Genomic DNA, 17426 nt, shown 5'->3' with positions numbered 1-17426 from the left:
CAATAAAAAAATATTAACCTCTGTGAAGTGGGGTAGGGTCCTGTGGCTACCACGGCGAAACATCCCATGTCATTGTCACTTCTACATCATTTATTGTTGTTGTTGTTGTTGTAGTGCGTAAAAACCACTGGGCACTATAACCTGCTACACACATTGAAGAATTTCGCTTCCACTGACCTTTCCTTTTGACGTCTTCGGTGTGAATCTTCTCATCCCAAAGAAAACACAGAAACCGAAGTTCATCTTGCAACGCTTTAGTTTGATCAAAACAAATATCGTATTATTTATATACTATTTACAGACAGTTTCTCTCAGCTGAAGCAAAATTGGCATCTTGGCACAAATTGCTTTCCTCGAGGAAAAAAGAAGCTTTGGTGACTTTGCAACATTTGGTCAATAACGAGCATATAAACACTTCAAAGACGCGTTTGCCCTGCAACAGCGCGCGTTGATGGTGGTATTGCTGTGTGTGTTGTTGAGAGAGGTCAGCTTGCTACTCTTCAACAAAAAAAAAAAAAAAAAGAAAAGCTGCTATTGCTGTGTTTAGCATTATTGTACCGTCTGGTTATCCACCATGTCGGAGATGTCAGTGAACTAAACAAGACAGAACGTTCACGCCGCTCACAATGTTTAACCCACTCGGAAGACTATTGCACTTTAAGGTGACGTAAACGGAATCAAGCTGCTAAAGAGTTTTGTGGCTAAAATACATACTTCGAAGCAATCTTGTAACACATATCTGCTTGGATATAAAGAAGAAAAGAAGAACACTAATCGCAATAATAAACAGAAGGAACACACGATTCGCTGCCAGATATTTACAGAAGCAAAGGAAAGGTTTTTAGATAACCTGTGTCCCGTGTGGATTTCTTATATCCATCCAGAAGACTTACCGAACACAGAAAAATGAACACGTTATCATCAGGAAGAGGAAGAAGAAATCTAAAGCGGCGGGCTTTTCATGCCGTGAAACGATGTACAGCTCTATGTGTTATTAGATGACCAAGCAGTGTACGCATTGAAGTGTGTCCCTTCATTCTAATATTTGCACGTGCGCAATCCAAGCCTGCGTGGGTACTCTGCCCGAGAGGACTGTAACCGCCCTATGGGGTGTTTACACCATAAACGTCACTGTTGTTTCTGGGTTTTATGTATTGTGTAATTATCCAGGGGGTCCCAGGACGAGACTTTCTCTCTTCTTTTCCTTTGTGTGCGTATTGTAAAAATTATGGAACCCTGATGTGAAATGTATCTACAAAATCTGGCCAGCATCAGCGTAACCTCTGAGTTTCAACATTTTATATGGGCCACGTCGGCGCCAAGAATACTTCGTCGAACGCTTGCTAGAGGGCGCGTCGAACTTCCCACTGCCACCCACTGCATCATAGCGCGTAATGGCATAAGTACACGAGTGTAATGGTTGCCACGTGTTGACCCTTTATTTTATTTTCTCCCTTTTCCACTTTATTTACCTGTCAAAAATTTAACCGTAGAGTCTTTATAATCCTTTCACTGTCTACGCACTATAGAGCGGGACATGAAGTACTATAGTGTACCGATATTTGCGTCGCATCCAGCCAGTGCTATATCCGAACCCGGCACTTCCTGGAGCTGCAGTATTTAGATAAGAACAGCCGTAAAGTCGGGCAAACGTATTATACTACAAGATTCAAGTATTTGCATAACACAAAAAATACGGGATTTGATTATCAGCAGCTGCGTACACGAAGCAGAAACATCTGTGACGTTTATACTAGAACACCCTCGCACGTGCATCGACTTTTCCCGACCGCTGGACATCGGGTGCGTCTTGGCACCGCGCGGATATTTTGACTGAGATTTATTTTTAAAATATATACTCTCTCCGCATTACCTCTTTGAAAATAAAACTCGTTTTTACGCCGCTTACTTAAGCGACATTGCGTGTTGTCGAGCTACGCAAATTGGAAGCAAACTACAGTATTGCCCAGTGTGTCGGCTTACCCATTGTGTAACGTTATTTTGACATATATGGCTCGCGCCACTCCATGTCCAACGAGATAAACATGCTCTGTTCAGCTGTAGTAAGCAAGCAGAGGAAAGACGATAGAAACACAATGATTGAGCAATGCAATATTCTAAATATTGTCCTCCGTCAATAACGGACACCATTCTTTTTTTTTTTTTTCTCTCTAATTCACCAGCGTCCAGAGTGAATATTGTTTTTTCTCTAGATAACAAGTCATAAGGAAGAAAGTTCAAATCTTTGAGCTGAGCTCAGTTGGTTTTTTGCGGAGCAGTGCTTGTGCACGACTTGTAAGTACTGTATTTGGCTCCCCTTTGTTGACACAAGACGGCCGCCAATTTTCTTCTTGTAGTCCTCATCGAAGGCATGTAAGCACATTCTTTTTTCTTTTTTGGTGGCTGACTTTCAGACGTTGGCTTGCACTTCGGTCGTAACGCACGCGACGTTTCAGTAGTTCCGCACGCAGGTCACACGCACACTCACATCCGTGATGTCACACCACACGGCGTCCCACTAAGTGAATATGCGAACGGTAGTTGTCACGCTGTACGTTATGTATACCACCTGAGCAGGAGAAGCGGTAAGAAGAAAGCAAGTAGTAGGGGCAGTGGCGCTGACAGAGTAGATCCCGAAGAACATCGGAACCGGCACTTCGTCTTGTAGACATCGCCCACGAGGGCTTTCGCAACAATAACGCTGGAAGCGACGATGCTGCTGACTTCTTCCTTGCAGCCAGTGTTGCTGCTGGCAGCGTACAGGCACCGTTCCAGCCTTTCTAAGGAACTGTAAAGAAAAAAAGAAAGGAAATATGTACATGATTGTAGTTGAAAGGCCACGACTACTGCCGCGTTCACCTAAGAACGGCACCATTTGATCCCCGCCCTATACGCTTGTTGCCATTGGCTGTAATAGCTGTCCGCGCCACTCTACGATCTTGAAAACGAACCAGCTCGCGTGACTTAGTGGTTAGCGTGCTGGCCATATCATGTCAAGACTGGGAGGTACCCGGGTTCGAATCCCGATGGGGTTTTTCCTGGGTTTTCCTGAGACGCTCTCAGACATATATGTCGGCACAGTTCCCTTAGAAGTCGGCCCAGGGGCCCTATTCCGAGCTACCGATTGCGCGTGACCGACACTGTCGGTAGGCGAGGATCGCTCGCTCTCGATCGACACTGCGGGAACGACACATGCAACTTTTGATATTCCGACGGCGCGGCGTGCTTGAATCGCGAGGTGCACCGCACGAGCTAGCGAGTTGTTTGCAACCGATGGCGCGTGATGTCACGTAACGACGGCACCGAGCATTTGGTATTTCCTTGCCTTCTAAACGTGTTGCTTGTGAACGACGCTATCGGCTGAGTGTCGGTGCACGAGCGACTGCTCGGACCCAGTCGTTTGGGCTGTCGATTAGCCAGAGCATTCAACGGAGATGGCTGCAAGTTACTTCGCGTGGCTGCTATCGAGGCCAACGCGGTGGGAACCTATGTACACGTCGACCTGCCTTCACCGCTCTGTGAGACAGAAGCGGCCTCGGGCGGTGCCATATAAATGACCGTTGATGCGGACTCCGAGGCCGGTAGTGCCCGTATCCCGAGTCTCCTGCATCCCGGCCGTCGCCACGTGCCCTATCACAGAGGCGAGCCGCTCCTCCAGCTCAGAGAGCGATGCTTTGAGCGATGCAAGCGAGGAGGGAAGACCTCCTCCCGTCTCCCGCGCGTTGTGTGAGATGCGAGCTGCCTTCGCTTTGGTGGCGCTTTTCCAGTCGGTCCACATCTAAAAGTTCCCATTCAACACAAATTCTATCAAGCAGTGGGATATTGCAACAACAACAACAACATATATAATCTGATTATGAAGGGGGGAGGTTTTCCACTCAAGGAGTGGAACGCTACCCCATAGCTAGGGGGTCTAATATGAGTGATGACGATGAGAGATGACGGGAATGATCGGAGCGGCGATGGCGATGATGAACGTGATCGTGATGGTGGTAATGTCCGAGAGCGCTGCTGGGGTCATAATGAGTTCTTTAGCGCTGTCGCCTCAAAAGAGCCAACTACATGACGTAAGGCCACCCTGGAGTGGGTCGCGGTGTCCCAAGGGCCGAGGATGGGGATATTGCAGTCGTCACTGCTGCCGCGAATTTTGAGATTTTTGTTGGTGTTTCGTATCTGATACTAATTTACGCACCTTTCTCCACCTCTCAACGGGTTTCACTGCACCACCGCTGGCGTTCAAACGTGTAGCCAGCTCGCATCACTCCCTATTTCTGTCTTGCGATGTGTAGCCAGCGGACAGCCCACCCGTAAAGAGATTACGGTGCTCCCCCCACAATGTCAAACTGCTCCGAGGTGGGACGTGAAGCGCGTACCGGTGAATTCATCGCAGATTGAAGAAATTATGCGAAAAAAAAAAAAAAAGAAGCACAGCTTGTTTCTTTTCATTTTTTTGCGTCGTCTTTCATTGCGTATGTTTGCTTTATCTCAAATGCACAAAGTGATATTGGCGAACGCGCTCGTGCAATCGCTTTGTCGTCGTCGTCGTCTGGGATGCGCGTGACAGTGACGTTGAACACGTCGACGGGCTGAACGGTGGTAAATAACCCAAGCGCGCGATCGTTAAACGTAAACCGAAATACCAAAAGTGGCATGTATCGTTCCCGTATCGTTCGATCGCTTCGCCTACCGACGCCATCTTTGGTCCGGAACTACATGTTGTAGCTGCTCAACGGATTGGGAATTTGTCAGTGGTTCCTTCGCCTTTGCCTTTCGCACCTCCGACTGCTTTTCACTGCATGTATTCACTGTCAGCCGCGGAAAAATTTGCTAGAGCGGGAAGCCGCTATAGAATGTAGCTCAAAAAAAAAAAAAAAAAAAAGCATTACACACATTGCTAGCTTATGAAGGTCTGAACCAGGCGGCAGTCGTCTTCTGGTGGTTCGTGTTGAAAGTTGCTCTTTTTCACGTTCCCTTCTGCTGAGCTCTCCCCGCTGAACAAGCGTGCGCATCGGTCAAACGACAGGATCGTTCACGCGCGGCTCGTCTGGAAGCACACAGGAATACAAATTCTCGGTGCTGTCGTTCGATGACATCACACACCACGTGCCGTTGCAACGACTCGATTGCGCGAGCGAGGCACCTCGGAATAGGGCCCCAGGACAGACGTTGCCCACCTCTGTGAGGCCGACAACGGCGAGCCCTTTCACCATCACCATAAAAATGATGATGGTGGTGGTGGTGGTGGTGGTGGTGGTGGTGGTGGTGGTGGTGGTGGTGGTGGTGATAGGGCTTGCCGTTGTCGGCCTCACAGAGGTGGGCAACGTCCGTCCTGGAGCCCTATTCCGAGGTGCCTCGCTCGCGCAATCGAGTCGTTGCAATGGCACGTGGTGTGTGATGTCATCGAACGACAGCACCGAGAATTTGATATTCCTGTGCAAAAATGAATTTCACCGCATAGCACGCTCCTAGCCAACCATCACCTCGTATGACATCCTTTTGTTGAAAACGGGAGGCGTTCGCCTTTTTTTATGACACTTATGCAGTTCATAATTATCACAAAAATGGCGAACGCCTCCTGTTTCCAGCAAACCAGGGGAGCAAACGATGTCATTCGAGGTAATGGTTGGCTAGGAGCGTGCTATGCGGTGAAGTTCCGTTTTAAGAGTGTACGTCGCAATAAGTAGTGCACCGACGCGGAAACTATTGAAGACCTACAGGCGGCATCTGACGGCGCTGAAGCATACAACTTCTCCAGCGGAATAACGCCGTTATGATTTACTGACTATACATTTCGTGCCGTATACTGCCGTTCTTCGGTAAAACATGGGCGTAGAAAGATGAGCGACTCATCGTCACCAAAACGCGTGATAAAGATACGCTGAATTCGTTTTTCTGTCAAAAGAACCCCAGGTGGTCGAAACTATCCGCAGCCTTACCCTGCGGCTCGTGCAGCGTGTTGCCACTCCAATGGACACATGCCTTACATGTAATTCTACTCCAATTACCGTCGTTTTTCTGTGCGGAAGCGAGTAGGTCCACGGGAGGAAGGCCAGGAGGTGGTAGCGGAAAAGAGGGCACAGGGCATTCTCTTCTTAGCAAGTTCCACTGGCTTAGTCGTGCGTACACGATAACGAGTATATATATATATACGTTTGAACGATTTCATATAGATTTTATGTCTCGCCAGGTCTGGAAAACTTCATCTTCAGTTGTAAGACACGGCCTATCGTGGACCTTACGGACCATTACGTCTCCTCTCCTCTCGTCTTTGTCAGGCCTGTTAGATTTCCGCGCCGTTGCCGTTTCTGGCGGTTGAACGTGTCCTTGCTTGAGGATCCCGAAATTAAAAGCGCAATGCAAAATTGGATGTCGGAACTGTGTTCCGCGCGCGATTCTGCGCCCAATCGCCTGGAGTCTTTGTGGCAGCACGCTGATTTAGGACTTTGGGGCAGACAGCCGGGGCCGGCGTTTGAACACCGGCAGTGTAGAGACGCACTTGACCAGGTATTAGCTATTCTACGCCACCATTGCTATATCATAACCACGATACTGCCTCTGAAGTCGAGGATGTGCAGAAGACGCCGCTCCTGGCGCAAATTTGAAGGACGTTGAACGCCCTGCAGTGTCAGGATGCCGGTTCTCGAGCACTGTTGCGGAGCTACGTGGCGCTACTGGCTCGAGTAGAGTCGAGCTCCGGTCAGCTGCCGGCTCGAACCCGATGACATTCAACCTACAATGCCCCACGCATTCCGCGGCCCTCAGGAGTCATATCACCCAATGAGCCTTCCGCACTCCGCGAGTGCGCATCTTCCGGAGAAAAAACAAGGCATTTATACTGGACAAGATGAACAATCCGATGGGGATATACGTTTATTACGTCTACAACCCGGGGTAGTTGGTACCAACTCATGATTTGTCGCACTGCATCAAGAAGACAAGGACGAAACGGGGGTGGGGGGGGGCGAGAGGGGCAGCCGCCCCGGGCGCCTTCGCACGACGGGGCGCCGGATGGCTGGTTCTTGGAGCTACAGGCAGGACAATATAACAAGAATCTCGAGAATTTTGAGCTCGGAACAGCATATGAGTTTTTCTTTTTTGTTTACAGAGCGCCTGAATGGGGAGGGGGTTCACGCAGTCGTGCCCAGGGTGGTAGCTCGCCTCAGGACGGCTCTTGCCAAGGCACGTTTTGTACGTGTTTCACCGCACCTAGCGAAGGTCTTGCATTTTTCAGGGCGTGTTCGGTTTCCCGTAAGTCGTCCAATCAGCACACAGTGGCAGTATATGAGACACCATCCAACGGATATACATGTGACGCATCCAAGCGGTTGTTGCATCCTTTGGCCACTCAAAAGCTTTTGACCGCGTGCAGCACAGGTCCGTATTTAGGACCTGTGCCATTTTATCAGTTCGACGAGACCAAAGTATACTTCGTTGAAGTGTTGTACAACGGGGTCGTGAAGCGTTGTCTCCGTTGCTGGTGGTCTCTCACCACTCTGACATCTCTTGTGGTGTATGGTCGGGGTTCTCTTCGTCCCCAGCTTTATATGCTATTACCCATGGAGCCCCTCCCCAGTTCCTTATTACCACTATAGGTCTGCCCGGTGGATACCAGACACATGCATTTGCATACACTGACGGCATACCTGTTGTGATTCAGGCTGAAAGCTGCCTGGAGCCAGGCTAGTTGCGCAACAGTTTCTTTTTGAGCTTTGTAAAAATGTCCACCCTTGTGATGCTCCATATGGAGTCATATCCCACAAAAAATCAAGTAAGAATGCTTTGTATTGTTCTTGACATTGTTGGGTTGTCCACCGTTAACTGGCACCAAGCATTTGGTGGCTGCTGTACTGCATACACTGGTACTGGTTTGTACAGGTACATGCATGTACTGGTTTGTACAGGTCTGTACGGGCTGTATTTGGTGGCTGCTGTTTCTGTGGCACCTCAAATTTAATGATTTGGACTACGTTTGCTTGCCGCACGGTATTATAGCCTCCTGTGCTTTCTTGCAATTCTATCCCTCCCACCATTGTCAATTCGAACCGCCACTCGCGACACGTCTTCCGTTGCCTGTGGGGAAGGTCAGTTATGTGGATGGTGAGAATGCCCCAGACGCATCTAGCCCGCGATCAGGCAAGGTTGGTGGTCCAGAGAAGTACCTTGCACTGCAGCCGCTGGCTCTCTTGAAGCACCGCGTACCCCTGAGCACCCCGCGTGTATATAGTGCGTTACCTTTTGGGATGCGCGATTCGTTGGTTCACAGGAATGTAATACCCCCGACACACGGGCAGTCTTCAATGATCGTCGAACACATGCGCATAGCGCCATCTAGCGTGTAGCGTGTCAACCTGTCGGGGAGCATTGGATCCCATGCTATCTAAGCAGTTGACACGTCACAGGCTAGGTGACGCTACACGCACGTTCAAATGACTATTGGTTTTAATCACCATTGAAGACTGCCCTTGAACACCTCCTCCTCCTTTTGCGGATTGCGTCGAAGTGGTAACATGGGTACGAGAACCGTTCTCAGATGCAGATGACTCTCTCTCTTCTCTCTCTATCGTGCTTCATAGTCATCTATGTAGCCCTCATGCATGATTCGTTCCTCACTACATCGTCTGCGAAGCCACAGCCGCACCTAACAAGTATGCCAGGTGGCGTGTCAAGCGGGCGAGTCTTCAGTGGAAGCTGGCTCACGATGTCCTGCAGCACGTTTCCATCGATTTCACACGGACAACTGTCCATCCATTAAGTTCCATAAATTTGAATTCGAAGTTCTATCCATAAATTTAGAGGCAAATCTTCCCTGGCTCATCATCTCTACATGTGCTTGCTGTTGTTTGTCCATGGCGTGTCGGAGACGGCGGAGCATTGCTTCTTGCATCAGCCTTCAAGAGGAGTTCTCGTGCAAGTGTTGGTCGCGGGCTAGATCATTTTCGATGCATCTTGCCTCTATGCACAACAGTCGAGTCGAGTCGAGTCGAATTCGAGGCATTATTTTATACATCAAAGTCAAGACGGTCCTATCAGTACAATCCGATGAATTCAACAGGAAGTATTTTCACCTCTACGCTGTTACGGCCTTCCGTGAGCCCTGACCAGTGATAAGCGACAGACATAGATGGAAAGTCGGAGTATTCCAGTGGTGGAATAAACGATGACGGTCACTAGCCGCGTTGACCTGATGCATCGCCAATCACGTAAAGTAGCGTGACTGTTCTGCAGATCCACAGAGTGTCACAGTGTAATGGCTGGCGACCATCATTAAACTGATCTCAGCATATCACAAGGTTCATTTAAACTATCGGCGCGCGCCCATTGGACATTGGGCACTGTCTATTGCTGCGAAAAGAAATTTCGCAGGGCGCTTGTATTGACCACAAACAATACATTTGTGGTCCTATACTCTATAGAAATGCGTTGTCATGTCACAACCCTTAGCCCGTTCTGGGAAATTCCTTCCCCTTGGTCCCTAAACAAGGGAGTTATTGTTTTTCAGTGCTTGGGAGTAAAATTCATTGACAGGGTCCAAAGCGGGGAGTAATTGCAACCCAGTTAATTACTAGAAGCTGCAATCACTCCCTTTGCGAGAGTGGGGATGCGCCGATATTCCACCGTTAAGAATCCACCGTTGAAAATCCCAGATTTCTAAATTAAAGCTTTAATATGAAGAATGGCAGAATAAGAGTGTTGACTAATGCATATTACTGATGAACCTCGCAGTATTACGTGATTTTGACGTCAGTAGAAGTCAGTGTCTTGAATAAAAACCAGGTTTTGGCGACCGTTAGGCTTAGCACGGCGGTCACATCAGAGCAGCAAAAATTATTAGATTTTGGTTAGGTAAGGTTAGGTTAGTTTTCAGAGGTTAGGTTAGTCTAGGTGATTTTTGACAGTTCACCACGCCGTTGAGGGGGCCCCCCACAGTTATGCACGCACGCAACGCTACGCTAGCGCCGTTTGGGATGTTGAGCATATCTAAACGGTGGATTCTTAACCGTGGCAATTCGGGATACCCCCGCCCCTGGAGGGGTTAGTTTCCGGAGCGCAGTGATTTCGAGTAATGGAGCCGAAAGTTTCGATTAGGCGAAGTTTTAGTAGTTCCTTCCGCAATATACTGACTCTGAGAAGAGAAAATAAGAGAGTAAGCATAGGATTTGGCGAACTTACCAGCAGGCTTCGCGTACATCGCGAGGATCTGACGCGTTGAAGGCTTTCTCTCCGACCTGTCGCTTGAAGACGTTGCTGCACAAACTTGTTTCCTTTATGGCGGCTTCGTAGAAGCACTCGCAGCGAACGGCACTCGTCAGCCAGGCTGAAAGATCCAAAGAGGAAATAAATCAAGAACCTCGTCGTATCTTGCTTTATCAATAAGCAGCAGACTGAGTTCGACACGTTTATGACAGACCGTTTGTTTGTTTCCGAATATCCTGCTGCACTCAAGAACTATTGCTCAGCGTGGACGCACCAGAAGACACAGGCACAAGTATTTCGTGTATGTCGGCAGCTCTTGCCTCCCGAACACACACACACACACACACATATACATTGGGTGATGATGAGGTGGGAGATTCACCGCCGCCGCGAGGTTAATAACATTTTTGCATATAGGTGCACTCTTAGAAATGAACTTCACCGCATAGCACGCTCCTAGCCAACCATCATCTCGAATTATATCGTTATCTGCCCTGATTTGTTGAAAACGGGAGGCGCACGCTTTTTTTTTTTTTTTTGTGACAGTTATGAACAGCATAAGTGCCACAAAAAAGGCGTACGCCTCCCGTTTTCAACAAATCAGGGCAGGTAACGATATCATTCGAAATGATGGTGGTTAGGAGCGTGCTATGCGATGAAGATCATTTTTAAGAGTGTAATAGGGGCACAGTTCGACCTGTTGGATATTGCACCGCGCGCTCTGTACGTCGTCAGTCTTCTTATTTTCTTTTTTTTTAACTTATCCACAGAAGCGTTTTGCATTCCTGGTGTGTAATCCAATCTAAGCTGAGTTTCCCCTATAGGACTCACTGCGTCATCCGGGTCCTCTTTATCACAATGGGGTACGTGTGTATCGCATACTTTGCCCCAAGAAAGCGGTTATGCACCGTCTAAGCATTCTTACGACCCAGTATAGGAGCCTTCTTACGCCAGTTGCACGTCGTAACAGTGTACGCCCGCCTGCGCTGCGACACAGTTTGGTTAAAAACGGGAGGCGTACGCTTCTTTGGAACACTTCTGCAGTTCCAAAAAAGGCGTATGTCCCGCGCTTTCCACAAATCGGGAATGATAAAGGTATCATTCTGTGCAAGGGTTGGCCTTGACCGTGCTATGCGGTGAAGTTCTGCTTTTAGAGTGTAGGTCAGCGGACGGTGTGCTCGGTAAGGGTTCCGAAAAGATGACATGACACCACACTGTTAAAACAGAACTTCACCACATAGCACGCTCCTAGCCAACCATCATTCCGAATAATATCATTCTGTGTCCTGATTTGTTGAAAACAGGGGGGAGCCGCCTATCTGGGACAAGATAATCTGTCCCAGATAGGTGCCTCCTCCCATTTTCGACGAAATCAATACACAGAATGATATCATTCGGAATGATGGTTGGCTATGAGCTTGCTACGTCGTGAAGTTCTGTTTTAACAGTGCACGTTGGTGGCCTTTGATATGACAGCTTCCCTTATCGCATCGTTCTCCTAAGCCGATAAAACAGAACTTCACTACATAACAAGCTCATAGCCAACCACCATTCCGAATGATATATCATTCTGTCTCCTGATTTGTTAAAAATGGGAGGAGGCTACTATATTGAACAGGTTATGTGGTGAAGTTCTGTTTCGACAATGTAAAGTGCTTCCATCCTACTACACTCCAAAAACAGAACTTCACCGCATAGCACGCTGTGCGCCAACCATTGCCACGAATGATAGGGTTATTGCTTGTGATTCGAAGAGAGAAGGGGGCGTACGCCTTTTTGTGGCAATTTTCATATATCCAAATTGCCACAAAAAGGCGTACGCCCCCCTCTCTCATCCAATCAGAAGCGGTAACTCTATCATTCGTGGCAATGGTTGGCGCACAGCGTGCTATGCGGTGAAGTTCTGTTTTTAGAGTGTAGGCCAGTGACCGCAGCTCAGCGGAGGTGAATCCCCCAACTCATCATCAACCAATGAATGTATGTACGAATGCATGCATGAATGCGTGTGTGTATGCATGTATGTATATATATATATATGTGTGTGTGTGTGTGTGTCCTATTAAACCTCCCTCATTTACCCACAAATGGCGCATATTCTCTTCGCCTTATCACCATGACCTAACACTAGTCCTCCAAGATAACCTCCGTACGTTCCGGATGCAGCAACTACAAAAAAAGAACGACTCGAAACACTAACACGCCGCACAATAGAGTAGGTGCTATGCCGCGGAGTTCCCCAAATAGCAACGCCCTGCCATTTCCCGGCAATGCATGCAGACGACGCGACGAACGTTGACAGGAACGCATTCTGGGACGCCACAGCGTTGCCATTAACAACCGGAAACCAGCTCGCTTCCACACGCCGTTCAAGACTAGCGGCAAAGTAACGGCAAAAGACTGTGGCAACACACACGCTCGGGCGGGCGCCATTTCCGACGGCGTTTCGCCTCGCCCACTGGTAAACACACATATACGTAAATATGGGAACAAAGAAAACAGGAGAAACTCTTCTCCTTGTTTTATGTGACGGTGTTGCGTATACTGATTGCAGAATCCCGTCAGTAGGTCTCCTTAGTTATACGTGGTAATCATAATGATGATGACGATGATGATGATGATGATGAAGAAAAATGTGGAGATGTATGCCCCACTTAGTTATGCGATGGTTTCTTTGTTCTAAATGAGCACTAAAGAGCGAAAAAAATAAAAAGTTACTCGCGTAATGATGGTTGGCGTTACTTTGACACCAACATAAAAGGAACGGCATTCACCGGTTGCGCCTTTCGCGATTTATGATCGATAGAAAAAACGCAGTTTACGCCTTCCCTCACTCTCTCTCTCCTTCTCAAGAAGACCGGCAATGCGGAGCCCGCTCCCATTGGTCTCCGCAAACGATGTGTCCAATCAACGTGGGAGATCGTTTGAGGAGACCAATCCGAGCCCTCTCCGCATTGTTGCATTTCTTGAGAACGAGGGAGAGAGAGCGTACATTGCGGTTTATTTCGCTGTTTCTTTTCTTTGAAAGTTTGATTTATTTTTCAAGGTTTCATTTCCAATCAGCGATTTAGTCAATCAGGTTTATATCAGCGTCACCCCCTTTTTCCGGTGCCATCCACTCCTGGGCCGTTTTTCCGGGATCATTTTTTCCTACACCCGTGTTTGACTCGAAAACCTGATGTTGATGAACGCCACTCTTCTGAAAGGTTTTTGCTAGAAGCCATATTGTTCCCCGTGTAATCCCCGTTTCCCAATCCCTGTTCTCTGTCTTATATACGCCATTATTCGATGTCGCCCGACAAGGTTGCATAATCCTCTACGAGTCATTGTTTGTACTCTGCACCGTGCCACTGGGAGCTTAGCGTAGCGTTAACAAGCGTGACTAGGTTCTCAATCGAATTTTCTGCCTCGTGTGGCAACCGCCCATATAGTGAGAATGTTGCCGCATTCGCTGTGAAATGCGAAAATTTGACGTATTATCCCTGAGTCGTTTTAGATACTACCTATTTCTTCTCTCATTTCTTTTTTCTTCTTTTTTTGTTCCGTGTAAGCGCAGCGAAGCAACTGTGGCTATGAGCGGCGCGTACAGATGTGGACAGATGGAGAGAGGACAGCAGGAAGAAGTGGGGGACAGGGCGGTTAGTATGCGTCCTGGGACGACTTCATGGAGAACTGTGCCGACATTCGTCTGGAAGAGTCTTCGGAAACCCCGGTGAACAACTCAGACCCGCTGGTAGGGGTCGAACCCCTCACCTCCCAGACTTCAGCACGAAACCCAGTCCCAGTCTTGGCTATCACCAATGAGCGAGACGCCTTAACCCGCTCTGCCATGCCGCTGGTCCGTATTTATTAGTTAACGAGTATGCGTCAACATCGGCTATACCAGTTGATCCAGAACGTTCAGGTTTGTTTGGGAATGTTACCAGGTGCAGATTCCAAGAGAGGAAAGCATGAAATTCTCAAAGTTAAAAAGATACAACCCTCAATGCAGGGAAAATTCTGAAGTAACTGTGACTAGGCAGCAACTATAGTTACAGTTACTTAAAAATTTCCTGTTTTTGTCTCTCTCATTTCAGACTGAACCACAATATCACAGAAAAGGGTAGAGTAGTTACAGCTTTTTTAACTGGCTTGCTACAAATGTTGTGCCCAAAAGGTTGTAAAGTTACACCCCTGGTTACGGGTGCAAAGTTACACCCCATGCAAGGGTGTAACATTTCCACATGCAGCAGGTAACTATGCCATATATCGAAGGGTGTAATAATAATAATAATTCGGAGCTTTACGTCGCGAGACAACTGAGCTACGCCACAGTGGTCGGGTCTGTGGATTAATTTTGCCCACCAGAGGGTTCTTTTAACGTGCGCCGAAATCTCCAAGTTGCCACCGTACTCGGTGGGGTTTGAACCCGCGACCTTAGGACCAGCAGGCGGACACGCTACCGACCGAACCACCGAAGGCAGCTGTAGAGACGCAACATTTGTGTTAAATGCACACATGTCACAAGATTTGCAAGATTTTATCACCCTATTATTAAGATAGTAACGAGGGCAGTTACACCCCTTGTGGTCTTGAGCAAGGAGGTAACGTACGCGTAAGGTGGTAACTCGTGGAGTTACCACCTTTTTACACATTTTTTTTCTTCTGAGACTTCATCTTCGTTACCCACTACCTACTTACTACCTCTCGCTGCCTACCGTTATTCAACATAAATGTTGCTCTATGAGAAAGAGCTTTTAATTACGGTTGCTGGATAATTATTCAGTAAGTGATTAATTGCTTATAACTAAGTTACTGCCCCAGTCTGCTTATTTGACATAACTTGAGTAACCGAGGTATGAGCATGAGCTGGTGCTGAAGAACAAACCCATCTGAACGAATTGGAAATCATACGAGTTCCTCTCCGTCAGTGTAGCCATGCTTCCCTGTTTTTCCAGCACGCTGGCTCTGCACCTCGTGCCGAAACATCAAAGGCTCGCGACACACGGAAAATACGTACGGAAAGGACAACATATTTTATTTCCTTCAACGATCCACATCGTCCCGCCTCACATACTCCTCCTCCTCTGCTAGCCCTAAACGCAAAGCAGCGCATAAATCGTCCGCGCGCAAACGTTCATCCTCAATCCTCCATCAAAAGCGCTCCCTATAAGCACGCGCGCGCGCGTCGGCTCCGCGCGGGCGGCGGAAGGGAAAAAGGCAAAAGCGAAACAACGGGCCATATCCCAAGCGGTCTGCAACAGCCTTTTGTGGGACATCTGCCTCAATACGTCAACCGGCAGGCAGATAAGGACCAGAAATAGCCGACCACAGATGCGCCCGTCTTCCCGGAAAGGACTATAAACGACAGCCCCGACTTTTGGAATCTCCGCCACACGACAACAGCCTTGAAATGGATGCCCAGGCTTGTGAGGAGCCTCAAGAGCGACGACCAGATGGGAGGCTTTTCGGTGGATACTTCTGGGAAGGGTGGCGCTCCTTTCTTATTCTTTTTTTTTTTTTTTCATAATAGAAACCGTCGTATATATGGTCTGACAGGGAGGCGTTAAAGCCCGTGAGCCACTGTGAAAGGGAGCGAGTCTATGTATATCAGTGACACGTGAGAGTTCAGCTGTGTTCCAGAATCGGAAGGATGGGTTTCGCAGATTTTTGAAAGAGTTCTAGAGTGGGATACTAGAGTTCAAGGCTAAAGCTCACACTGTTCTTGAACAGCACTACTCCATCGGGAGTACTAATATCTCTATTACTAATTAGAGAAAAAACTAGAGAATCAAACGTAACCGCGGTTTTGTTAATACAACAAAGTACTATCCTTTAACATTTCTCTAAAGTTCAACAGATCTCAGTTCTACAGTCTGGTCGCTTCATATACCAACTTCATCCTTCATGTTTATGACGTTCATTATTGACCCATGTCTTTGCGCACGTTCGATCAGCATGCGCATTTGCACTGACCACGTCCCATTACAGGTCATTATATCCATGACGTTGTGCGCACTTTTTTTTTTTTTTCGTCTTTTCCTTTCGGTTACGTTCCGTCCGACTACCTTGCTCATTATTTTCGTTCACATATAAAAACCAAAGAAAAAATATTTTCGAGCTCGTTCGAAATGATGACTCGGAAACGTTAAAACGAATTTTCGCATTCCTACTTTTTATCCTCCTCTCTCACCGAATTCTGTTTGAAAGACAGTTATAGTGGAATTGAAAAACCTAATCGGCAACGAGAGAGAAAATAAATTCAACCGGGTTTCGTCTTTCTTTTTTTCTTCTAAGCTGATCGATAAAAAAAGTAAAAAAAAAAAAAGAAACTGAACACAACGTGTATTAGGAGCATTAGAGGGGCAGCACAAAAACTTGGCAACTTGCCGAGGGGTTTAGCTGCTCTCACTTTCATCGATTCCAAGCCGCCTTTGGCGATAAAGAACCACAGAATATGGCGGCGCAGCAGCGCTCCCTGCAAATGGCCGGACGTACAAATGTCATGCTGCAATCACGTTCGCATAACCGAGGTTTCAGACTTCTGTTTCGCGTCCGCCGTCGTGCCACCGGAAGTAGAGCAGAAGGCAAGAGGTTGGCAACGCTCTTTCTTGTAGGCGTATCACGAAGGCATACTGGTTATCAAGAATGCGAAAGGAGAAGGAAATGCGCTGAGTAGCGAGAGCCGTAATGAAGTCCGAATGACCGTCAAACCTTTCGCTCTGAAATGCAGGACGTGTGCAGATGAACTTCTTCTCTTGTGCCGGTAGAAGGGGGCGAGGGAGGTCTACTACCCCCCCCCCCCACACACACACACACAGTTTCAAGGTCACTTGCTGGTTTTTGTAAGCGAACCTCAGTCGCCAAGACTGGGACGTGATAGAGTCACTAGTCACAGCCACTCGCAGTGACTCTAGCACCTGACTTGGGTTCGAGCCTGTCCACCAGCCGTCTGGATGTTTTCAGTGGATTTCTTAAGACGCTAAGAAGTTGGCCCAGGACGCAAGGTTCATCCCGAGCAACATACCGCATCATTCTCAGGAAGGCCGCTCAGCAATGAAGCGAAAACAACCAACCAGTCGCTAGATACTGCTTCCGAGTCTCCCTTGTACTCTTTGCTTTAGCACTGCCGCCGAAACAAGCTGAAGACTTTATCAATTCAAGTGTCCCCTTGAGAAATTGTAGTAACAAAACTCGACTTTGCCACCTGAAACTACCCGTTGAAGATACCGTGGTCATCAAAATGAACCGCAGTC

At 47.9% G+C, this 17426-nt stretch overlaps 1 protein-coding gene across 2 annotated transcripts in view; it reads right to left on the bottom strand.

Annotated features, from left to right (window-relative positions):
• Positions 1-238: 238 nt before the first annotated feature.
• The window catches only part of LOC135388873 (uncharacterized), a 110034-nt gene continuing 92846 nt past the window's right edge, over positions 239-17426 (bottom strand). For both annotated transcript variants that reach the window (XM_064618728.1, XM_064618727.1), the window contains exons 2-3: positions 10171-10315; positions 239-2788 (exon numbers count right to left, since the gene is read on the bottom strand). In XM_064618728.1, coding sequence (XP_064474798.1) covers positions 2557-2788; positions 10171-10315 — 377 coding nt within the window. In that variant the 3' untranslated portion in view covers positions 239-2556. The remainder of the gene's footprint in view (positions 2789-10170; positions 10316-17426) is intronic.

This window comes from Ornithodoros turicata, chromosome 3, assembly GCF_037126465.1.
Source record: "Ornithodoros turicata isolate Travis chromosome 3, ASM3712646v1, whole genome shotgun sequence".
In the NCBI taxonomy this organism is placed as follows: domain Eukaryota; kingdom Metazoa; phylum Arthropoda; class Arachnida; order Ixodida; family Argasidae; genus Ornithodoros; species Ornithodoros turicata.
Note: the sequence above shows the minus strand (reverse complement) of the source record. Positions and strands in the feature narration are given on the sequence as shown.